The sequence below is a fragment of the Heteronotia binoei genome, chromosome 8 (genome assembly GCF_032191835.1).
Source record: "Heteronotia binoei isolate CCM8104 ecotype False Entrance Well chromosome 8, APGP_CSIRO_Hbin_v1, whole genome shotgun sequence".
Taxonomy (NCBI): domain Eukaryota; kingdom Metazoa; phylum Chordata; class Lepidosauria; order Squamata; family Gekkonidae; genus Heteronotia; species Heteronotia binoei.
In genome coordinates this window covers 86,765,663-86,784,689 of record NC_083230.1, presented here as the reverse complement: position 1 = coordinate 86,784,689, position 19,027 = coordinate 86,765,663, and the positions used below count along the sequence as shown (strand labels likewise).

The 19,027-nt window shown below is 43.4% G+C and overlaps 1 protein-coding gene across 17 annotated transcripts in view; it reads right to left on the bottom strand.

The window, feature by feature from the left end:
• Positions 1–19,027, bottom strand: part of RBFOX2 (RNA binding fox-1 homolog 2) — a 268,012-nt gene that overhangs the window by 120,273 nt on the left and 128,712 nt on the right. For 3 of the 17 annotated variants that reach the window (XM_060245540.1, XM_060245539.1, XM_060245542.1), the window contains exon 1: positions 11,076–11,361. The exons of the other annotated variants lie outside the window; for them this stretch is intronic. In XM_060245540.1, coding sequence (XP_060101523.1) covers positions 11,076–11,102 — 27 coding nt within the window. In that variant the 5' untranslated portion in view covers positions 11,103–11,361. Of the gene's footprint in view, positions 1–11,075; positions 11,362–19,027 lie in introns of those variants that run through there. 17 annotated transcript variants of the gene reach the window in all.

The following is a 19,027-nucleotide window of genomic DNA, read 5'->3' as shown; positions in this document are numbered from 1 at the left end:
AGAAAACATAGATCAACACACAAAACATAAATACACAAAATACATTTAGAGAACTGTAATAATCACAGAGTACTAACAGCAAGCCACTTAATCCGTTCAATTTCAGAAAAGAGTACTTCACTAATTTCTGAAGAATAACCATTCCTTTCCCATACAGGACTCCTTCAGATAATACAGATTTCCAACACAGTCAGCATTTATATTTCACACTAAATAGATTGTTGCTTGGATCTATTTTCATGTGTGCATCCTTGATGTAAACAGCTTGCAAAGCCATAGAAGTTTCAGCTTCCTTGCTCATACACACAGCAAAACAGGGACACATGTGATCGTGTATGTTAATATTTATAGTTTTCACAAAATTCACTACATAAGTACTGCCCACACTGCCCTGCACTCTATAAGCTGGTACCTGTTTATTTTTTTCTTTTACTGCTTGACGAATAACCTTGAAAACTTCCAGCATGTATTCCAGGGTCCACACCTCAGCAGTATGGGGCATTAGATCAGCGAAGCAGTGTTCACAATGTGTTAATGAGTTCTTGCTCAGTTTTAGATGACAAATTATGTATAAAATGAGGGACACTCAAAATTGACTGTGCTAAAGCCACCTCCCCTCCTCATCAGTATGTCAAACCATCTGTATCTGAAGAAGTGTGTATGCACATGAAAGCTTAAACCTTGAATTAAATGTTGTTGGTTTTAAAGGTGTCACTGGACTAAAACTGTTCTCACCCATTTCCAAGCCTTTGCATTAATCCATGTTTCATTCCGCATCTTCCTATCTCTTAATCTTTAAATCAATGAGTGCACTATGGACTTCTCTCCCCTCCACTTCACTGCCATTTCCAAACTCATCTGCTTTGTATCTTTCCCCTACTCCCACCTCTAAACCTTCAACTTAGTTTGTATCCAATAACCAGTGCTGAATACTAGAAAGGAAAGACTTTATGTTAGGTTACCTTATGTGAGTTGGGAAGGGTTAATCCCAATTTTTAGAACAGCAAGTCAGCTTCAGTGACTCACTGTTAGAAAGGGAGCCACAAAGTCATATAAGTAAAGAGTAAGGCCTTGATAAGGAGGCTGCTGTTATAAGGGCTCTAGCTAAAAGGCACCACTCATTCAGCTGCACTTGGGCTTCCCCATCTGTACAGTGCAGTTTTGACATATGGTAGCTCATACTTTTCATTTGGTGACCATAGGACTTGCTATTTGATGTAGCAACTATGGCAGTTAGAAATGCAGGCAGCTAGTTTGTACAATGGTTCAGTCTACAGCCAATGGTTAGCATACTTTGACAAATCTGATTTCAGAGAAAGCTGTGTAAATATTTGCAGGGTCCCAAAATACTAACTAAAATATCAACCAAAGCAAGCTGCAGCAGGGAATGATGCATTAACTTAAAAATCTGTACCCCTTGCAATCTAGTGAAGAGCTTTTTATGATCTCTAAAAGTGAACCTTCCCCTGGTTTTCCGAGGAGGGGGGGAATCCTTCAAGATTGATCTCTGATAGATTGTTGATCTTGATTTTCATGCTCTAAAAATTAAGTTTTAATTTTATCAGCAGAAATCACAGCTTTTTAAAAAATGCAGACTGTGAAAAACACTGAAATGGGCTAGGAGTCTAAAGAAGTTAATTTTACATGTACTTGATGAAAAGAAAATGCATTTCATATATGCAGCTACTTCTGAGTGAGTCTGTCCTTGCATAAGGTCAGGCTTTGGCAGATGCTTAAGGCGGGAGAAAAGACCACAGATGCGAAGAAGCCAGCCAGTCTCTGTATACATAAATGCTTTATTGCAGACATATCTAAGGCACCCTCATTTGGAATAATTTAACAATGGACTTTTTATATTGTATAAATTGTTTACATTTTATAAATTATTATTCCAGGTTAAGGCTGTAGCAAATCAACATTCTGTAACTGACAGAGCAAACTTCCCCAAGTCAGGAAACAAGCTGTATAACAAAACTAAATTTTCTGCTGACATAGTTCACTCTTTTCAGGGATGAGGACAGTCTGAACCATAAAAAGGGGAAGGATTGGAATGATGTACTTTAAAGTCCCCAAGGAAGAAACCTCAGCAAAAGGAAAATAATCAATTAACCAATTATTCACAGCAGGATTAGATACTCCCATTATTTCTACATCATAAAAGGGTCTGACCCTGAAATAACATCTCATAACGTAATAAAACAACTCCAGAGGCACCTTAAAGACTAACAAAATTCATTCTTGAAGGTGCTGCTGGATTTTTTTGTTTTATTTTGCTGCTATAGACTAACATTGCTGCTGATCTAAAATTAACCTATTGCATGTAACCAGTTCATACTGAGCGGGCTGTAACACTGCTTCCCTATTGCAGCTCCTCTCATCACATATATGCATCATGTGTAAATATGGCTCAGCTGAAAAGTCATAGTATTGCTTCAGTTAAGGAATAACAATGGAGTGGGACAGACGCAGAAAGGAGGAGGGGCTCAGTGGAAGCACCTCTTTTTCAAGCAGAAAGTCCCAGGCTCAAACCCCAGCATAAAGGGCCAGACAGTAAGTGACGAGAAAGACCTCTGCCTGAGATCCTGGAGAGCCACTGCTAGTCTGAGTAAACAATAGTGACCTTGATGGACTGAAGGTCTGATTCAGTATAAGGCAGTTTCATGTGATGGGTGAGGAAGGGCTTTGCTGAAGAAATGGGCCTTAAAAACAATTCAGAGGAAGGACAAGACTCTGGCCTGGCAGCTTCTGGGGGCACAGGTAAGATTTGTGCATCCTGTGATCCCATTTTTGTTCAAATCAACAGTGAAATTCAGTACTGATTAGAATCCAACATCTTTATAGTCTGCCTTTCTCCCAAATGAGGATACAAAGGGACTTACATCCTTCTCCTCTCCTCCATTTTATTCTCACAACAACCCTCTGGGGTAGGTTAGGCTGAGAGAATGTGACTGGCCCAAAGTCACCCAGCAAGAAGCTCTGGGTTCTTTTTTCCAGTTAATCAAGAGCACTGGATGTTATTTATTTGCATCATTTACAGCCTGCCTTTCTCACTGGGAATCAAGGTGGATCACATAGCATGACACAATTAATTCAAAAGGAATGGGACAGCCAATAGACAATGCAGAAGGGTTTGGGTTCTGCACTGCAGAAATCTGAAAACAAAGCTGAAGTCAAGCTGAAACATCAGCATTACACATTTAGCTAAAGACACTACATGCAGTAGTCTAGTTCACAGACCCTAATGTCTTTACTACTTTAACGCATCTTTCTGGAACATTGTTACCATATCTGTGCAAAAAGCCTCCCTGATTAATTCAATTTTGCATAATTAGTGGAAAGCTGGGATTCACTGGAACCTTTCTGACCTCATCAAGGATCTCCTTTCCACAATATACATTGTGGAACTACAGAGTGTCAATACAGAGAATGCACAAGAATGGTACCTGCAAAAGACCCTGTTTAAATGACTGATGCTGTTATGCTGGAGCATGGGGGAAAGAGGTATGATGGATTCAAGCCATAAAAGGCTTTGTATGTGATAGTTCATACCATGAATTGAGCCTGGTAAATGATGGGCAGCCAGCAGAGTTGTTGCAAAAATGGGAGTACTATGCATGTTCCACCTAGCTCCTGATAACTAAGCTATGGTGTTCTGCACCAGCTGAGGTCTCCAAATTATTTTCAATGGGAGACCTACGTACAGTTCATTACAGTAGCCTAGTCCTGATGTTACTGTGGCATGGATCTAGGTGGCCAGATCAAGGCCATGTCAAAGTAGTGGGCTATCTTCTGGAAAGAATTAGTTGAAAGACAAGGGATTTTTGCAGCTGTATCGACTTTTCCCCCAGCAGTAATTATAGATCCAATGTAACTTCTAACTCTTAACAGTCAGCAAGGCTCAGATGAACCCTAACAAAAGTGGTAAATACAACACCCTTCAAGGTATCCAGCTTCTCAACCAGCATCACTTCCATGTTGTCTGGGTTCAGTTTCTATTTATTTATTTTAAAATATATATCTCACCTTCTCCTCAAGGTGGCTTACAATAATAGTGTCATCCACATATTGATGACATCCAGTTCCAACTTTACAAATGATTCCTCCTGAAGGCTTTACATAGAGGTTGAATAACCGGGGGAGGGGGGATCAGTTTGCACCCTGTGGAACCCCACAAGACAGTTCCCATATTCAAGGCAGCTGGTTTCCAATGGTAACCCTGGAGTCTGTGAAGAGCTATTTGAACCAGACTAAGGCACATCCTGATACTCTAAATGACTAAACCGTATAGTATGATCTACTATATTAAAGGCTGCAGGCAGACCCAATAGGAGCAACAAAGAATCATGGCTTTTGCTAGCATTCAGATGGAGACAATCATCTAAGGACCCCAGGGCCATCTCTGTGCCATAGCCCAGCCTGAAACTAGACTGAAAACGGTCCAGAGCACATGTGCTACCCGAGAAGAGCTGAAGCTGGTCCACTACTACTCTCCCAATCACTTTTCTCACAAATGGCAGGTTAGAGTAGTGGATTGACAAGAGTCTCTTTCAGGGTCTAAGGAAAAGTGCCATGAATTACCGACTGAGCACTCAGGATAGCTGTGAGAGCACATATGCAAATCTGTGACAAAAATCTCAGAAGCTGGGGAAAAGAAGAATTGAGCAGGGTTTTCTGTGGGCAAAATGCATTCTCAGTACCCTAGGCTCTCTTAAATTGCATAATCTTCTTTATATTCCGCCCTCCACTTCGAATCTCAGAGTGGCTCACAATCTCCTTTATCTTCCTCCCCGACAACAGGCACCCTGTGAGGTGGGTGGGGCTGAGAGCACTCTCACAGCAGCTGCCCTTTCAAGGACAACCTCTGCCAGAGCTACGGCTGACCCAAGGCCATTCCAGCAGGTGCAAGTTGAGGAGTGGAGAATCAAATCTGGTTCTCCCAGATAAGAGACCGCACACTTAACCACTACACCAAATTGGCTGCAGAATTCATCTTTTCCTTGTTGCATGCTTATTTGTAGCTCAGAATACAGCCTAACACATGGCACAAAAGCAGGGAGAAAATTTGGAATGCAAGAAGAAACAAAGATGGCTGATAACAGATGAGCTCTGATAAATGCCTACACCAACATCATGCCCTCTGATTGCTTTTCTCACAAGCAGGCCAGACTTTCCAATTAGAAGATGCACAGTATTAATTCCCTGTAATCTCAGCCATCATGAAGAACTCATGCTTTTAGCTTCAAGATGCATTTCCACAGGGAGCCATCACTGTGCCCTTATCTGTAAATGACTCTGGTCAGCTCTCTACAGTCCATTAAGATAATAAATCATGCTGGGACCTCTTCTTCAAGTAGTATTGCACCAACATTTTGCATTTTCGTAACAGTGTTAATTTAATGAGTACAATATACTTTCCAGTAAGACTCCCCCAAAATAGAATTCTGATCTAACAATTCCCAGTCCTGGGCTCCATCTTCTAAGCCATTTTATCTCCCCAATAGAAATGTATTAAATTGCTGTGGTTTATTCCTGGGACATGGATTTCAGCAAATGGCACTGCTGTATCAGATTCCCCTTTATACAACTTCCCTGCTAAGAATCATTAAATGCAACTTCTGCCTTCCTTGGGCCACTGACCGAGACTGCCTGGAGGAGTCTCACCCATGCTCTGGTGCAAGTCTGACGTCCTTGATAAGGCACAGCAGAAAGGAGGCTGAAAATGATTAGCAGGCTACAGTATTCCCAAGATCATCTTAAAAATACTTTTTAAAGGCCTTTTCACATATTCCTGTACTTCAGGAAAAAGTCAAGGGCCCATACCAAAAAGAACACATGGCAAGCTTTGTCTCACATCAAAGCTGTCACATATGCTCCCAAACTGAGTCTATAACTGCATGGCTGGTGTGACCTGGGCTTCATCCAAGAATCCATCATATGCACATATTCTTAATAGACCAGGCCGCAGTAATGTGTGATCATCAAGATAACTCAGTATGACCCCAGAAGAGAATTCAGGAATGGGGATGCAATATGTATTGAACTGGTAAAGTCTGTAGGAGATAGAATAGATATAAACCTACATTACTGAAAACACATGCGATATGCTAAATCACCAGCTAGCATTTAGCAAAAGCCCCATCCAAAGCCAGAGACTACTGATAAGCCAACTGAAGGTCACAAATGAATAGAATGAGACTTTGACAGCACAAGCTTTACAATGGGGACACAAACAAATGCAATCAAAGGAAGAGGGGAAAATCCATGTGGTGTGAGAGAAAATGAAACAGCATCAGGAAGGGTGCTATTTCAAGTGCAGGTGACAGCGACAGCAGAAAAGGGTGAATTATAAGAAGGGGAAGTGCTTGAGAGTGTTGGTGGATGTAAGGGGGAGCTTTCTGAAAGGATAAAAGAAGCTCTGTAATACACTGCTTGGGGCGTGGGCAGACAGGCAGAGAAAGAGAGCAAGAGATCCTGCAACATATTGGAAGGGGAGGAGGAGCAGCTGTCTCCAAAATGAAGCGTTTGGAGTAAAAACAAAGAATATAATTTCATGTAATAGAATATTGTTTATGTATCCGTAGCACAAGATAACCATCACCCTGCAACTGCCCTTGCTCTACATATAGCACACCACCTGCATTCATCCCATTGTAAAGTTAACAAAAGATGCATTTATTTGGTCTGGCCATTACTGTAGGGGTGAGCAGGCAAAGATCAGAAAATAGATATGGGCAGCAGAGAAGGGGAGGGGATGGTAAGCGCATGCAGTCTCTAATGAGTCAGAGCACTGCCAAACAGAATGGCTGCTCAGATTTAAATCAAATCTCCATTTAAGGAACTCCTGCATTTGTGCTTTTATAAAAAGCAGACTTGAGATTGCAAAGTCTGGCTATGGTTGTTTGTCACAGGCTGGCGTGAGGCCTGGCAAGGAATGGGTTATAGCAAAGAGGGAGGAAGGCAGGGGGAAAAAACACACTGGAAAATATGAAGCAGCTGCTGGTTCTTTTTTACACACAGAGAGAGAGGCAGGCAAGTCTCAAATCCATAAACCCAACACCTCAAGTTCTGGGCACAGCACAGGGAGTCTCACATATGCCAATGTAAACGGTGCTAGCTAGAGGCCCAGAAAGAATGGGGGTGGAGAGCGGGGGGGGGGGGGGTGAGAACGCTGACAGAATGGAGTCACATCACTTTGGAGGCTTACAAAATGGAGACGAATAATCCTTCAAGGAGATTCTGGACTTCCACAAAAGGGAATGGCAGCCCGTCCCACCCTTCCGCAGCAAGAGTACTACCTATTCCCCACCAGGAAGGGTACAAATGCCACTCCCCAGCCTGAGGCGTATTCAACACAGAGTCTCTCTGAAAGAAGCAGCTCTCCTCAGTCTGCTTTTAATTACAGCAAACAGCCCCTCCTCCCGCTAAGAGCAGCAACTGTAAAAGCAGACAGTGGCCCAGGTGAAAGGCTCCATTCCTCAGAGCAGGAGGGGAGGGGGGAGCAGACAATGGAATGGGTGATTCATTGCACAGGAACACACTCCAGAACAGGCTACTGCCACATGGGCTTGCTGAGCAGCTTAAAGGGGCAGTACACCCTTTTCGGCTCTCTTAGAAACTCACAGTACCTTCCCCCATTTTCAAGCTCTGATTGGAAACAGACACTGAAGAAAACGCCAGCAAGGCACTTGGCCATCCAAGAAAGGGAGGGCTTTTGGTTCCCCAGAAGCCAGTAATTTTACAGCATAACAAAAAAAGAGGGAAAGTTCTTTAAAATATAATTCTCCCACCTCACACTTTTACCCTCCTCCCTTCACTTTCCATTTCATCCCCAGCTAACATGCCACAAACTGGATTCAAGACTCAACTTCCCTGAACTAGAAATGCAATCAAATCAGGACACTTCTATTTTATATGGTGGAGGCTTTGTACATACTTAGAAATTGGGATTCCTATTTTTAAAGCATATTAACTACTGAATGTTATTTTATAAACCTCTTCACCACTTTCCCTCCATTTTCAATGGCCCTTCACTGGCAGAATGTGTTTGCACATTAGAATATACTTCTCTAACACAAAGCAAAATGCAGCAACACAATCTAGATTAAGGCTTTGAAGAGTATGTAAGAGATTCTATGATACTTTCCAATTCCTTCTCAATCAGACCTCACATATATGACCATATTACAGTGTAGTTGACTGAAAGAATCCAATATCAGATATCACTGTCCACTGACAGAAATAGCTTCAGAGAGAGAAAAATGAGAAACTTTTAACTTTTCCAACATATCGCAAAGCTAACTGATATTGGGATTCACCTGGTTTCTGACTGAAGACAACGGCTGCAGATTTCATCCTTTATAATCTATACCAGCAAAAGTATAGCATCAGTGGGTCATGCATAAGATACTTTGTTAACACAAATGGTACATGGATACAGAACACAGAACCATTCTCCGATTCACTACAGCAATTGCTGCTATCATGATGCTACTACTATGATGCTTGCTCGTGTAAACATGCTGTGAAAGGAGTCAATACTGCTGTTGTTCAAATACTGACCAAAAATGGTTGTGCTTGTTAGACTTCAGTGACTTATGCATTTAACAGTCTCAGAGAGCAGTTTACTTATCATATAGGCAGCAAAAACCTCTACTGAAACATGACTTGGGATTAGCAGTTCCGATCTGAATTGCAATTTTTAAAAGATGGCAATGGAAAAATGAGTGGCCAACGGTAGCGCTCCAGATGTTTTTTGCCTACAACTCCCATCAGCCCCAGCCATTGGCCATGCTGGTTGGGGCTGATGAGAGTTGTAGGCAAAAAACATCTGAAGAGCTACCGATGGCCACCCCTGAATGATACTGTAACACTACTCTAAAGATAGAGTAACATTAAGGATCAGCCAAAGGCAGCCTACACTACCCCAAAAGGCAGCCATGTTAATGCTAATGGGCAAAACCACTTTTTTCTTAAGGGATCTTGGATAGTTGTCTTGTCTACAATGTATAGTCAGGTACAAGCATGGTGTCAAACGCTCAAAACAAGAGAAAATAGCACACACTCAACTCAGGGTCACAAGTCAAGGTACTCAGGGTCACAAGTCAAGGTCAGTTTAGGCTTAGTCTTTCAGAAGTATATCAGCTTTTATTTTGCTTCCCCGCCCACAGTTCTCAGGGACAAACAAACAGACAGGCAACATATGCATGTGAGTGAATCCAAATCTTTCTTGATAGGATTACAATCTTTTCTCTTTCTGTGTATATGACAGGAGTCTTATTTCAAGCTTTGGCACTCGCCTCTCTTTAACTTCAGAAAGCCACTTCAACATACTATGCTATGTTCAAAGCCACACAAATGTGGAACTGTATGTGCACAAAAACATAAGCATGAAGGATGCAGAAAAATATTTCAGATGCATATAATACAGCTGCTGCATTCTTGCTTTAACACAAACACATAAACTGCATTTTACTATCCAAAGCAGAAACACTGTTAAACCCATTTGGGAGGGTTTGAAAACTTTCTCTGGTTAAGCATTCCAGAACAAAAGGTAGCAATATGGATAGTAAAACCAAGCAGTACATTCAGGGAGACCATTGCAATATGTGCATCAATGGACAGAGACCTCTCCTTCCCTGAGCTACTGAAATCAATGCAAGTCCACTGGCTGAAGAAGTCAAATGGGTACCACGGCTTGAAGCAATCTCCTCCTCAGCCAGTCATCTGGCATACAGTGTTCCCTGAAGTCAGGCATGCATGATCTCATCAAAGCATAATGGAGAGAGATCTGGTTAAAAATAATACTGCTGCATGGGTGATATTGCAAGTTATGTGTCAAATGATGTAGGGGTCTAAAGAAAATGCCAAACTCAGATCATTAAAAAGTTTCCTAAAATTTCTGCCTTGGGAACATTCCCTCCAAAAGATACCCATCTCTGCATAGCACTGCAGGACATTATATAACTATTAACAGTAAAGCCTGGCTCCAATGATGCTGCTTTCCAACCTCTTCTGTTTATCAGGGCCCCCCTCCCCCTCCCAAACATTTCTAATTTCCCTATTACTTTCCAATTAGGTCTTCTCGCTTTAAAAAAAATCATGCCCCCCAAACAAGGGCCCTAAAAAGACAAGCACTGTCAGATAACATTCCTTGCAGGGTACGGAAAATGCCGGCTCCATATCACTAGACAAATTCTCTGATAAAACACCACGGAGCAAACACTGCTTCCTTGGGAAACGATAAGCAGCTCCTTTCCTGTGTCTATGTATAGCAGAGCTCAAAGAATGCAGAGCACTAAGCACAGACAAGACACCTGGAAAAAATGGGGTGGGGGGGATGTTTACCTTTGTATGTCCCACTGAAGTCATTAAAATGCAGATTCAGCTCAACCTGCAAGGAGACCTGCATATGCCCCAATGCACTGCTGCTATGCAGAGGGGATCTGAGGGGGAAAACACAGGAACATTCAAGAAGCCTTTCACAATACTTTTTTTAAAAAATCTACTGAAGAGCACCCTGTTAGCTTATTTGTCAAAGAAATCTAAGCTACTATTAACAATAAATTCTCAAAGCTACAGCTATGGGTTCAGAAAAGGTACAGAACAAGAGCGCCACCTTTGAAGCTGAAAGGCAGCTCGGGGTTCCAATCCTCTAGCAGCCCCCCCCCCACCAACTGCACCATGCCCCCAGGCAGAAGGAAGCCCCTCATACCATTACAATTTGGTGGCGAACCCTCCGCAGTCCCTCCTCTCTCTTCCCCCCCCCCTCCACACGAAGACAAAGAGGTAGACAAATCCCACAAGGTCTTTCCTGAGCTGCAGCTGCACAGCACAGGAAACAGGAATTTACCATGGAGCAGAGCGCGGAGGCATGGCTGCGCATACACGCTCCACGCACGGCAACCTCCCTGCAGCTCAGGGAGAACATTAGAAGCCACTCGATTTGGAGGTTTGGACGACGGCGGAGAGGGTGGGGGGAGGGAGCGAGCAATAGCCCCGCCAAATCTTCCCCCTCCTCCTTGGAGAGAGTCGCTTCTGCAGCGGGAAGACACGCGCACGGCGGACACAGCCCTTACCTGAGTGACCATTTTCTTTTTCTCCATAAACCAAAACGGGGGAGGCGTGGAGGAGGGGGGAGAAAAACCCTTCCGCCAGGTGGGGCTGTGGCAGGACCGTCCTCGCCTCTCCGCTTCTGAAGGGCCAGCGAGGGGCGGCGGGGGTTTCCCCTGGATCCTGCCTCGCCTCCCTTTCTTCTCGCGCTCGTGTTTCTCCCTTTCTTTTCTCTTCCTCTCTGCCTGTCTCTCCCCCGCCCGCCTTCTCCGCAGCTCCCTCCCATATCTCAGCCAGATGGCTGATGGAAGCCCCACCCCCGAATGCCGAAGGTAATTAATCAGAGCCAGGGCCCGCCTCCTCCCCCTCCCGCGCCTGGCCGCTTGCAGAGCCAGTTCGGAGTCAGCCAGAGGGGCCGCTGGGATACTGCTGGCATCCTCGGCGCGGGCTGGGCGCGCAGAAGGCCCCGCAGGCTTACTCGGACGCGACAGCTTCTCTCAAGTCGGGAGGGGTGGACGGCATCGAGGCTTCTGCTCTCGCTTTTGCGGTCGAGGGACCCAGAGCCCTTAAGCTTCCTAAGCACGCCTGCACATGGCAGCGCCAACCCCGGGCTATACAAAAGGCATACCTGCAATGTCACCTCCACTTTCTTTTTGCTAGCCTCTCTGCGTTTCTCGCTCACCTTGGGCTCCGACAATGTCTTCCTAATTAAGCCCTAAGCTAGGACCCGGTCAGATCTGTTTTGCTTTGCTGTTTTCTCCAGAGCTGAGCTCCCAGCCCAGTGGTGCTAAAAATGAAGGGGGGGGGGGGGAGAAGAGAGAGAGAGCCTGGAATAGAGGCATTTAAAGCTTTTATTTGACAGCAAGGGCACAACTGACCTTCAGGTAAATTTGATGTCCTTCATGTGATTTAGTTTGATGTTGAGACACCATGAATCTGGTTACCTGCTCAACCACCAGTATTGCCTCTTTTTACTTACTAGATGCCTGTTTGTGGCTTCTGCTTTCAAGCATTCTTCAACCCACCCACTAATTAACAGCAACAAAAAGTCTTGTTTTTCTGCCTTTAACCCTATAAATACTGGGGAGAGGAGGACATGGCCATGAATAACCTCCAGATTACCAGTTATCCAAAAATCAAAAGCCATCCAGTACTTTTGGCAGGGCCAATCAAAATAACATTACACAGTATCCAAGTGGCTTGAAAGACAAGAGAAGATTTGAGTTTTTGGGTTATTAGTAGTGTTCATAATGTTGATTCCATGGGTAAAATTCATAACACAGCCATATCTTTCATCAAATCAGAGTTCATCCAAATTCTCTTTTGCTGTAGATGAGTGGATTGGGGGGGGGGGGGCGATATCACATGAAACTTGATCAGTCAAGGTCATTACTGTCTACTGTGACTGGCAGCAGTCCTCCAGTGTTTCAGGAAAAGGTCTTTCATATCACCTACGGCCTGATGCTTTTTACTGAAGATAAAAAAGGTAAAGGTAGTCCCCCTGTGCGAGCATCAGTCATTTCCAACTGGGGTGATGTCGCATCATGACATTTTCACAGCAGACTTTTTTACAGGGTGGGTATCCACTGCCTTCCCCAGTCATCTACACTCCCCCCCCCCCCGGAAGCTGGGTACTCATTTTACCGACCTCAGAAGGATGAAAGGCTGAGTCAACCTTGAGCTGGCTACCTGAACCCAGCTTCCACCAGGATCAACTCAGGTTGTGAGCAGAGAGCTTGGACTGCAATACTGCAGCTTTACTACTCTGTGCCAAGGGGCTGCTTTTCACTGAAGATATCAGGGACTGAACCTGGGGTCTTCTGCATGTAAATGAGAAACTCTGCCTCTGAATTATACCCCTTCTCTCCTAACAATGGGCTGCATTTACCACTGGACATCTACATCATCAAAACTATACAACACACAACCTTTAGAGCCAACCTACAGGTGACCCTGAAAATCCATGAACAGGATTTCCCCCAATTTTATTTCAAGAGTGTATGTCATGGGGTAGAGCGTTGCAAGATACCTTCTGGCCACCACCGTGGGGTGGGGGGTAGGGTTGCCAGTTCCAGGTTGGGAAACACTTCTGGAGATTTGGGGGTGGAGCCTGGGGATGACAAGAACCGCAGGAGTGTACAATGCTACAGTCTATCCTCCAAAGCATTAATTTTCTCCAGGGGGACTAATCTCTGTTGTCTGGAGATAAACTGTAATTCCAGGGGATCCCCAGGTCCCACCTGGAGGCTGGTATTCCTAGGGGATCAAATTGTGGCTGCAGTGCTAGGGAGCTGAGTAAATCCTTTAACTCTGCACTATATCCCCAATGCAAATTCCCTTGCTATCTACCCCATTCTGGAACGTAAAGAATATGTTAGTGTTCTTATCTATTTAAACATTTTCCTTCCTTTCCCAAAAAAGGAACAAGGTGGATTACAACATCTGGTAGAAGGGGACGCTGATTAGATGGGAAAGGCAGCATAAAAATGTTTTAAATAAATATTCTATCATAGCATAACATCCCAAAACAGTAGAACTACAGCAGCATAATTTTTAAACCTGTAAAAAAAATCACAATAATTATGCAACCCCAAACTCACACTGGCACAAAAAGTGAGACAACAAATGAAAAAGCCCACAATTGTGCACAGCAAACCTAATATACTGTTGGATGGGATAATAAGGGAGATTCAATGGAAGGAAAATAGTTGGCATATGGGCTGAGATGGGGGGTTGCATGTCCTTAGAATACTAAGGACATGCAGCACATATACATACTATAGAACAGGGCTGGAGACACAATGGATGCCTGAAATTAGCTCCAACCAGTTGTAAATACAGCCCACGAAATTTCTGAACATATCCCTAAACCATCTTAGCAACTTCTCCTTCTCCAAATCAAACAAGGCCTAGCAATTCAAGGTGTTGTATATCAAACAACTGTTTATTATTAGAGTCTTGTCCATAACATTTGAACTCCTCTAACTAAAGAGGAAGATTGGGCTACATGTCAGAAAAGATTAATGGTAAGTGTAGAATCACATGCATAAGAAACTCTGGATACTAGAAGGATTCTACTGCCAGAGGAGAAATATCAAAGCTACTGAATCTCTTCAGAATCCATCTCCCTTGCAAGGGTACAATGTGGCTTTGTGTACTCTCAATAACACTTGTACTTGCCATGTAATAATCTTTATTCCTTCTCTCCTTCACAGTAAAATACTCTTTATTCATGTTAAGTATTATACACAAATCTGAGCTATGCTGTCATTTTAGCTGTGGTTTATCAGATGGTCATCACCCCTGAGTATCTGATTGCAACAGGAAGAAATCAGAGGAATGTGCCCACTAACAGTGCAGTTCTAAGCACTGTTACACCCTTTTAAATCCAGTGGACTTCAGAATCCTGAAAACAGTTATACCAGATACATGAAAAAATTCTGCTGCAGAACAGCCATCTTCTGCAATATGATGCTGAACTGATTTACAACATGTATAACCCCCTTCACTCTGTATTTCACCACATATCATCTTATCAACTAATGACTCACATTCTGAATTTATGAATTGTTTCCACAGAACAACGCCATTTTTGAGGGAGCTCTGCCTATGATGTTTCTTTGTTTCCAAGGTCAATTCAAAGTGCTCGTTTTTACCTTAAAGGCTCTCAACGGCTTGGGACAGGGTTCCTGAAGGGCCACATTCTCCCATTGTCCTATACTGTCCAATGTGCCAGTTAAAATGCTAGGCCAAAGCATTTCTTTTCACCCAGGCTTTTAACTAAAAACTGTTCCAGGTTTTTAGCTGTTTTATCACAGCTTGCTGAATATTATTTAATGCTGTTTTTATGCTTCAGATTAATGTTATTATTCACAATTCTAATACGTACGCATACACATTATAGCATACTACCTGTAGACAAAAAATAGTCATATGTAAGTGACAATCTTGAAAATGTTGCACATGTCTACAGCATCCATGGGCATTATCACCATTATACACTGTAGATTTTCTTGCATTAAATCACTTATATGGCCTCTTAAACAGTATAAACAAAACAAATTTACAGCAGGATCTTCACTTCAGAAGTCACACAATAAGATTATTTTACAACAAACGTATTAGCTGACAGACTGGCTCCCTCCACCTCATATTGATACTTGGCAGGAAGAGCAGAACAGCAAGCAGGCACAGCTCCATTTTTATCTAGCACAATTTCAACACAAAAGCAAGATTATACCAGTTATGCACACACACGGCTCTTTTATTTCTCCTTCGACTTAAATCCAACGGCTTTTTAAGGATGGAAGGGAATATACAGCCTCCATAGCTCTGTCTGGTTCAAGATGGGACAGCACTAGGAAATCTGCCCACTTGGCTCAATCTCCTTTTTATCTTAAATCAGTGATAATCACTCAGTGACTCAGGAGCCACCTGTGACTATTCTGAGCACCCCATGGTCACTCGTCCCATGCTCCAGGACACTAGGCCTGTGTCTGACACGGTTTGTGGATGGCAGATGGTTTCCATTGTTAAGGTCACTACTAGAGGGTCTGGTCTTTTAAGCTGCAGAGTCTTGCGAGCAAAAATTCTACTTTGAGAGCTACTGGCATTAAAGTTGCAAGCTACTGCATAAATTAGTGTGCTCTGCGGTCATCCTTTCTGAGCTAAGACAAAAACGTGTGAGATAGAGGCTAAAAATCTGTGTGCTAACTCAGCTTAGAGGGAACAGTGGTCTGGATAATGGGTAAGCTGTGACCCTCCCAGAGGAGCAGGTCCCATGCCAACCCCCTACTCTTCTCCATAGTCTCTTTATTCTCACCCCAGCATTCACATGACTGCCAAAAGGAGAACAAGATGGTTGTTGTGGGGTGGCAGGGTTTTTGTCCCTTTTGTCCACAGCCTGCCTTGTGCCTTCTCTCCTCCAGGCAAGTTGGCAGTCTCACTGTCTTGCCTAAACTACTATGCCTGGTGCTGAAGAGAGAACAGGAAAGCAGAGGGTTAATTAAGGGTGCCCAAAGTTTTTGGTGGAAGACAGGAGGGCCTGGTGTGACGTGGTCCATGGGGTTGCAAAGAGTCAGACTCGACTGGGCAACTGAACAACAACAAGTCTTCTTGCAAAGAGAGGTTTCACAGTGTTCAGAACAGGCTTCTCCAGCAGGAAGCATGAGTGCCCTTTACTTTCCCTCTCACTGTCTTCTTGTTCTTTCCCTGGCATGAGGCAGAGTAGCCTCAGCCATAGGCATCTGTGAGTTTCATGCCAGAGACAGAGAAAGAGGACAGCAAGGGAAGTAAAGGATGCACAGGCTTCCCACTGCAGAAGCCTGCTCAGCCAGCCAGAAGCAATGATTTAGAGCCTCCCTTTGCAACACCATGCAGTCTACCACAGAGAGAAGTCTGAGTAAGTGGCCTTTACTTCCTTCTCAATCTCTTTTCCTCACTCCAGATACACAAGGGCTGGCTAAGGTTCAACAACAGTAGGGAGGGAAAACCCTGGTGCTCATGGCTACTATGGTAATTTTAAAAGTTATTTGTGTGTGCACGTGCATGCTTGGCAGTGTGGCATGCAGTAGTTACATGGCTCTTCTAGTTGATGGTAACTGTGCACGTGGCTCACTTTGAGCTGTGAATGAGTACCACTATTGTCAATTAACCATCTCTTAAAATCATGTAACTTATTCCAAAAGTTTCACAGAACTTCCATATATATTCCACAGAACTGGAAAGGACAGCAAGAGAACTGTGTGTACCATTATGTGTTCAACAAGCCAGTACCATGGTTGTTGCTCTCTATTCCCTTCCAATCTTAAAGAAGCAGTAGTTCTTTAAAGATACCCACATATGCAGCTGACGCAGTGTAGCCATGCATAAACATCCAGCAGAACTACTGCAGCTGAACATGCAGCTGTATCCCCCAGAACATGGAAGATGCACTTAGCAAGAAGCAACTCAAGAGTTGCAACAGGGAGCCGGAAATGTGCTCTCTGATAAGGTAATACAGGAGACCAGTGGCACCTTAAAGACTAACAAAATCCATTCCAGCATAAGCTGTTATGAGCGAGAACTCACGTCATCAGATGCATCAAAGTACATCCACTAGGTCGACCCTATATTTATAACGGGGTGGGGGGGGGGGGCTGGTTTAAAACAATATCCAATGAAAACAGTCTTTCACTCACAGTGGGTGAAGGCCATTACCAACTGTAGTCAGATAGGAGTGAACTGGTTACTCTTTTTATTGCAACTGGTTTTTGAACAAATCTTTCTTTGTAACATCTTCCCTCAACTATTTGATAAAGTGAGCTCTGAGTCATGAAAGCTTACCGCAGGAATAAATTTTGTCTCTAAGGTGGCACTGGAGTCTTGTTTTATTCTGCTGCTAGAGATTAACACATCTATCCATCTGGGATTATAAAGCAAAAATAAATCAAGTTAACACCAACACAAAATGGACCCTGAATAACGGCATGAAAATACTTAATGCTCCTCTTTTGAACATGTGAACTAAAGCTAAGCATGCTGTGTTGGGGAAGGAATGCCAAGCTCAAAAGAGTCTATTATGGTATATATCCTACCGCTAACCACATTGCCAAGAGCAAGGAAACCCTAGAACAAAAATCTGTGGCCATTCAAAATGACTTTGAGGAGAGAAATAATCTCTCTTCAGTTACTTAAATGAAACCACTGACGTTTTCTTCAGTCCAAATTGCTCCTAAAATATCCAGGGAACCAGGTGTTGCATTTGAAGTTCAAACACAATGCAGGAGGTACAAATCAGCCTTGTCTAACAAGGAAGCATAGTCAGAGTCTGTACCAATTTGACAGAAATATTAACAGGGAAGTCCATGGACTTCATACCCTTCTGGTAGTTATGGAATTACAGATAATTGTGGCAAAAGCTACCATAATAGAGCATGCTGCACCATTTGCCAATCACAGACCATACTGTGAAAGAATGACAGTGCCAATCTAACATATGTAATGCAACTCATGTATCATGCAGTGGGGACTGAAATTCACATTGTCTCTACAAATCCTGGTTTTCTATGGAAACATTTACACATCACAACTCTGCCTTCTCCAGTTCAAAAGATGAATAGCATATATTCTGAAGAAAAGTCAGTATAGCATCTTGATTTGTGTGCTTATTCTGTCAAGGCACATAAATCTACAGCAACTTTTAGCAATCAACTAGACAGTACACAAGTAGAAAACAAAGAAGATGGAGGCAAATTTTGCATTCTAGGTCAGAAACACACACACACACACAATGCAAATGTGGGAGAAAGACTTAGCAACAACAACAACAAATTATTCTTATTTAGGACAAAAAGTATATTTTAAAAAGATGAGTCTTGCTCACAAGCATACAAACTCACAGTCAAAACAGTCACAGGTACACTATCTTGTCATCTATTATGCACTGGTTTTTAAAAAACCAACAACGCTGGACCAAGGAACCTTAATTTGCCATTCAATTATTGGAACACAGATCTTTTCAAGACCACTTAACACCCCTCCCCAAATTTACAACAAAAATATATAGACAACGTGCGAGGTCTGACCATGAGCCTCCAAAGTCCTGGCCTCTGGATGTGAGGATCCAGTCAAACTCCTGCTTTGTGGTCCCCAGTAGAGGGAGCAGGCACCTCACTCTAGGGACAGAAGAGCAGGAAAGACTTGCACAGGTAGAGCAGAAGGAAGGGGCTGGGAGGTGTAGCCAGGCCTGTGAATGAGGTGGCACTGCCTGTCTATTCCATTAACCAGCCAGCTGGCCCAAAGAGGAGGTGGGAGTGAGGGCTGGGTGTGGTGAGCACAGTATGACCAGGGCCCAGATGCTGAGAACTAGAAGAAAGCAGACAGAAAGCAAGAACAGAGAAGGCATGGGGAGGGAGGTCTTTTTTTTCCCCCTGAGGGAACCCCTCCCTCATATTTCCAGTAGGAGAATTGGGACATTTCAGGGCGTAGTGGAAAAAGC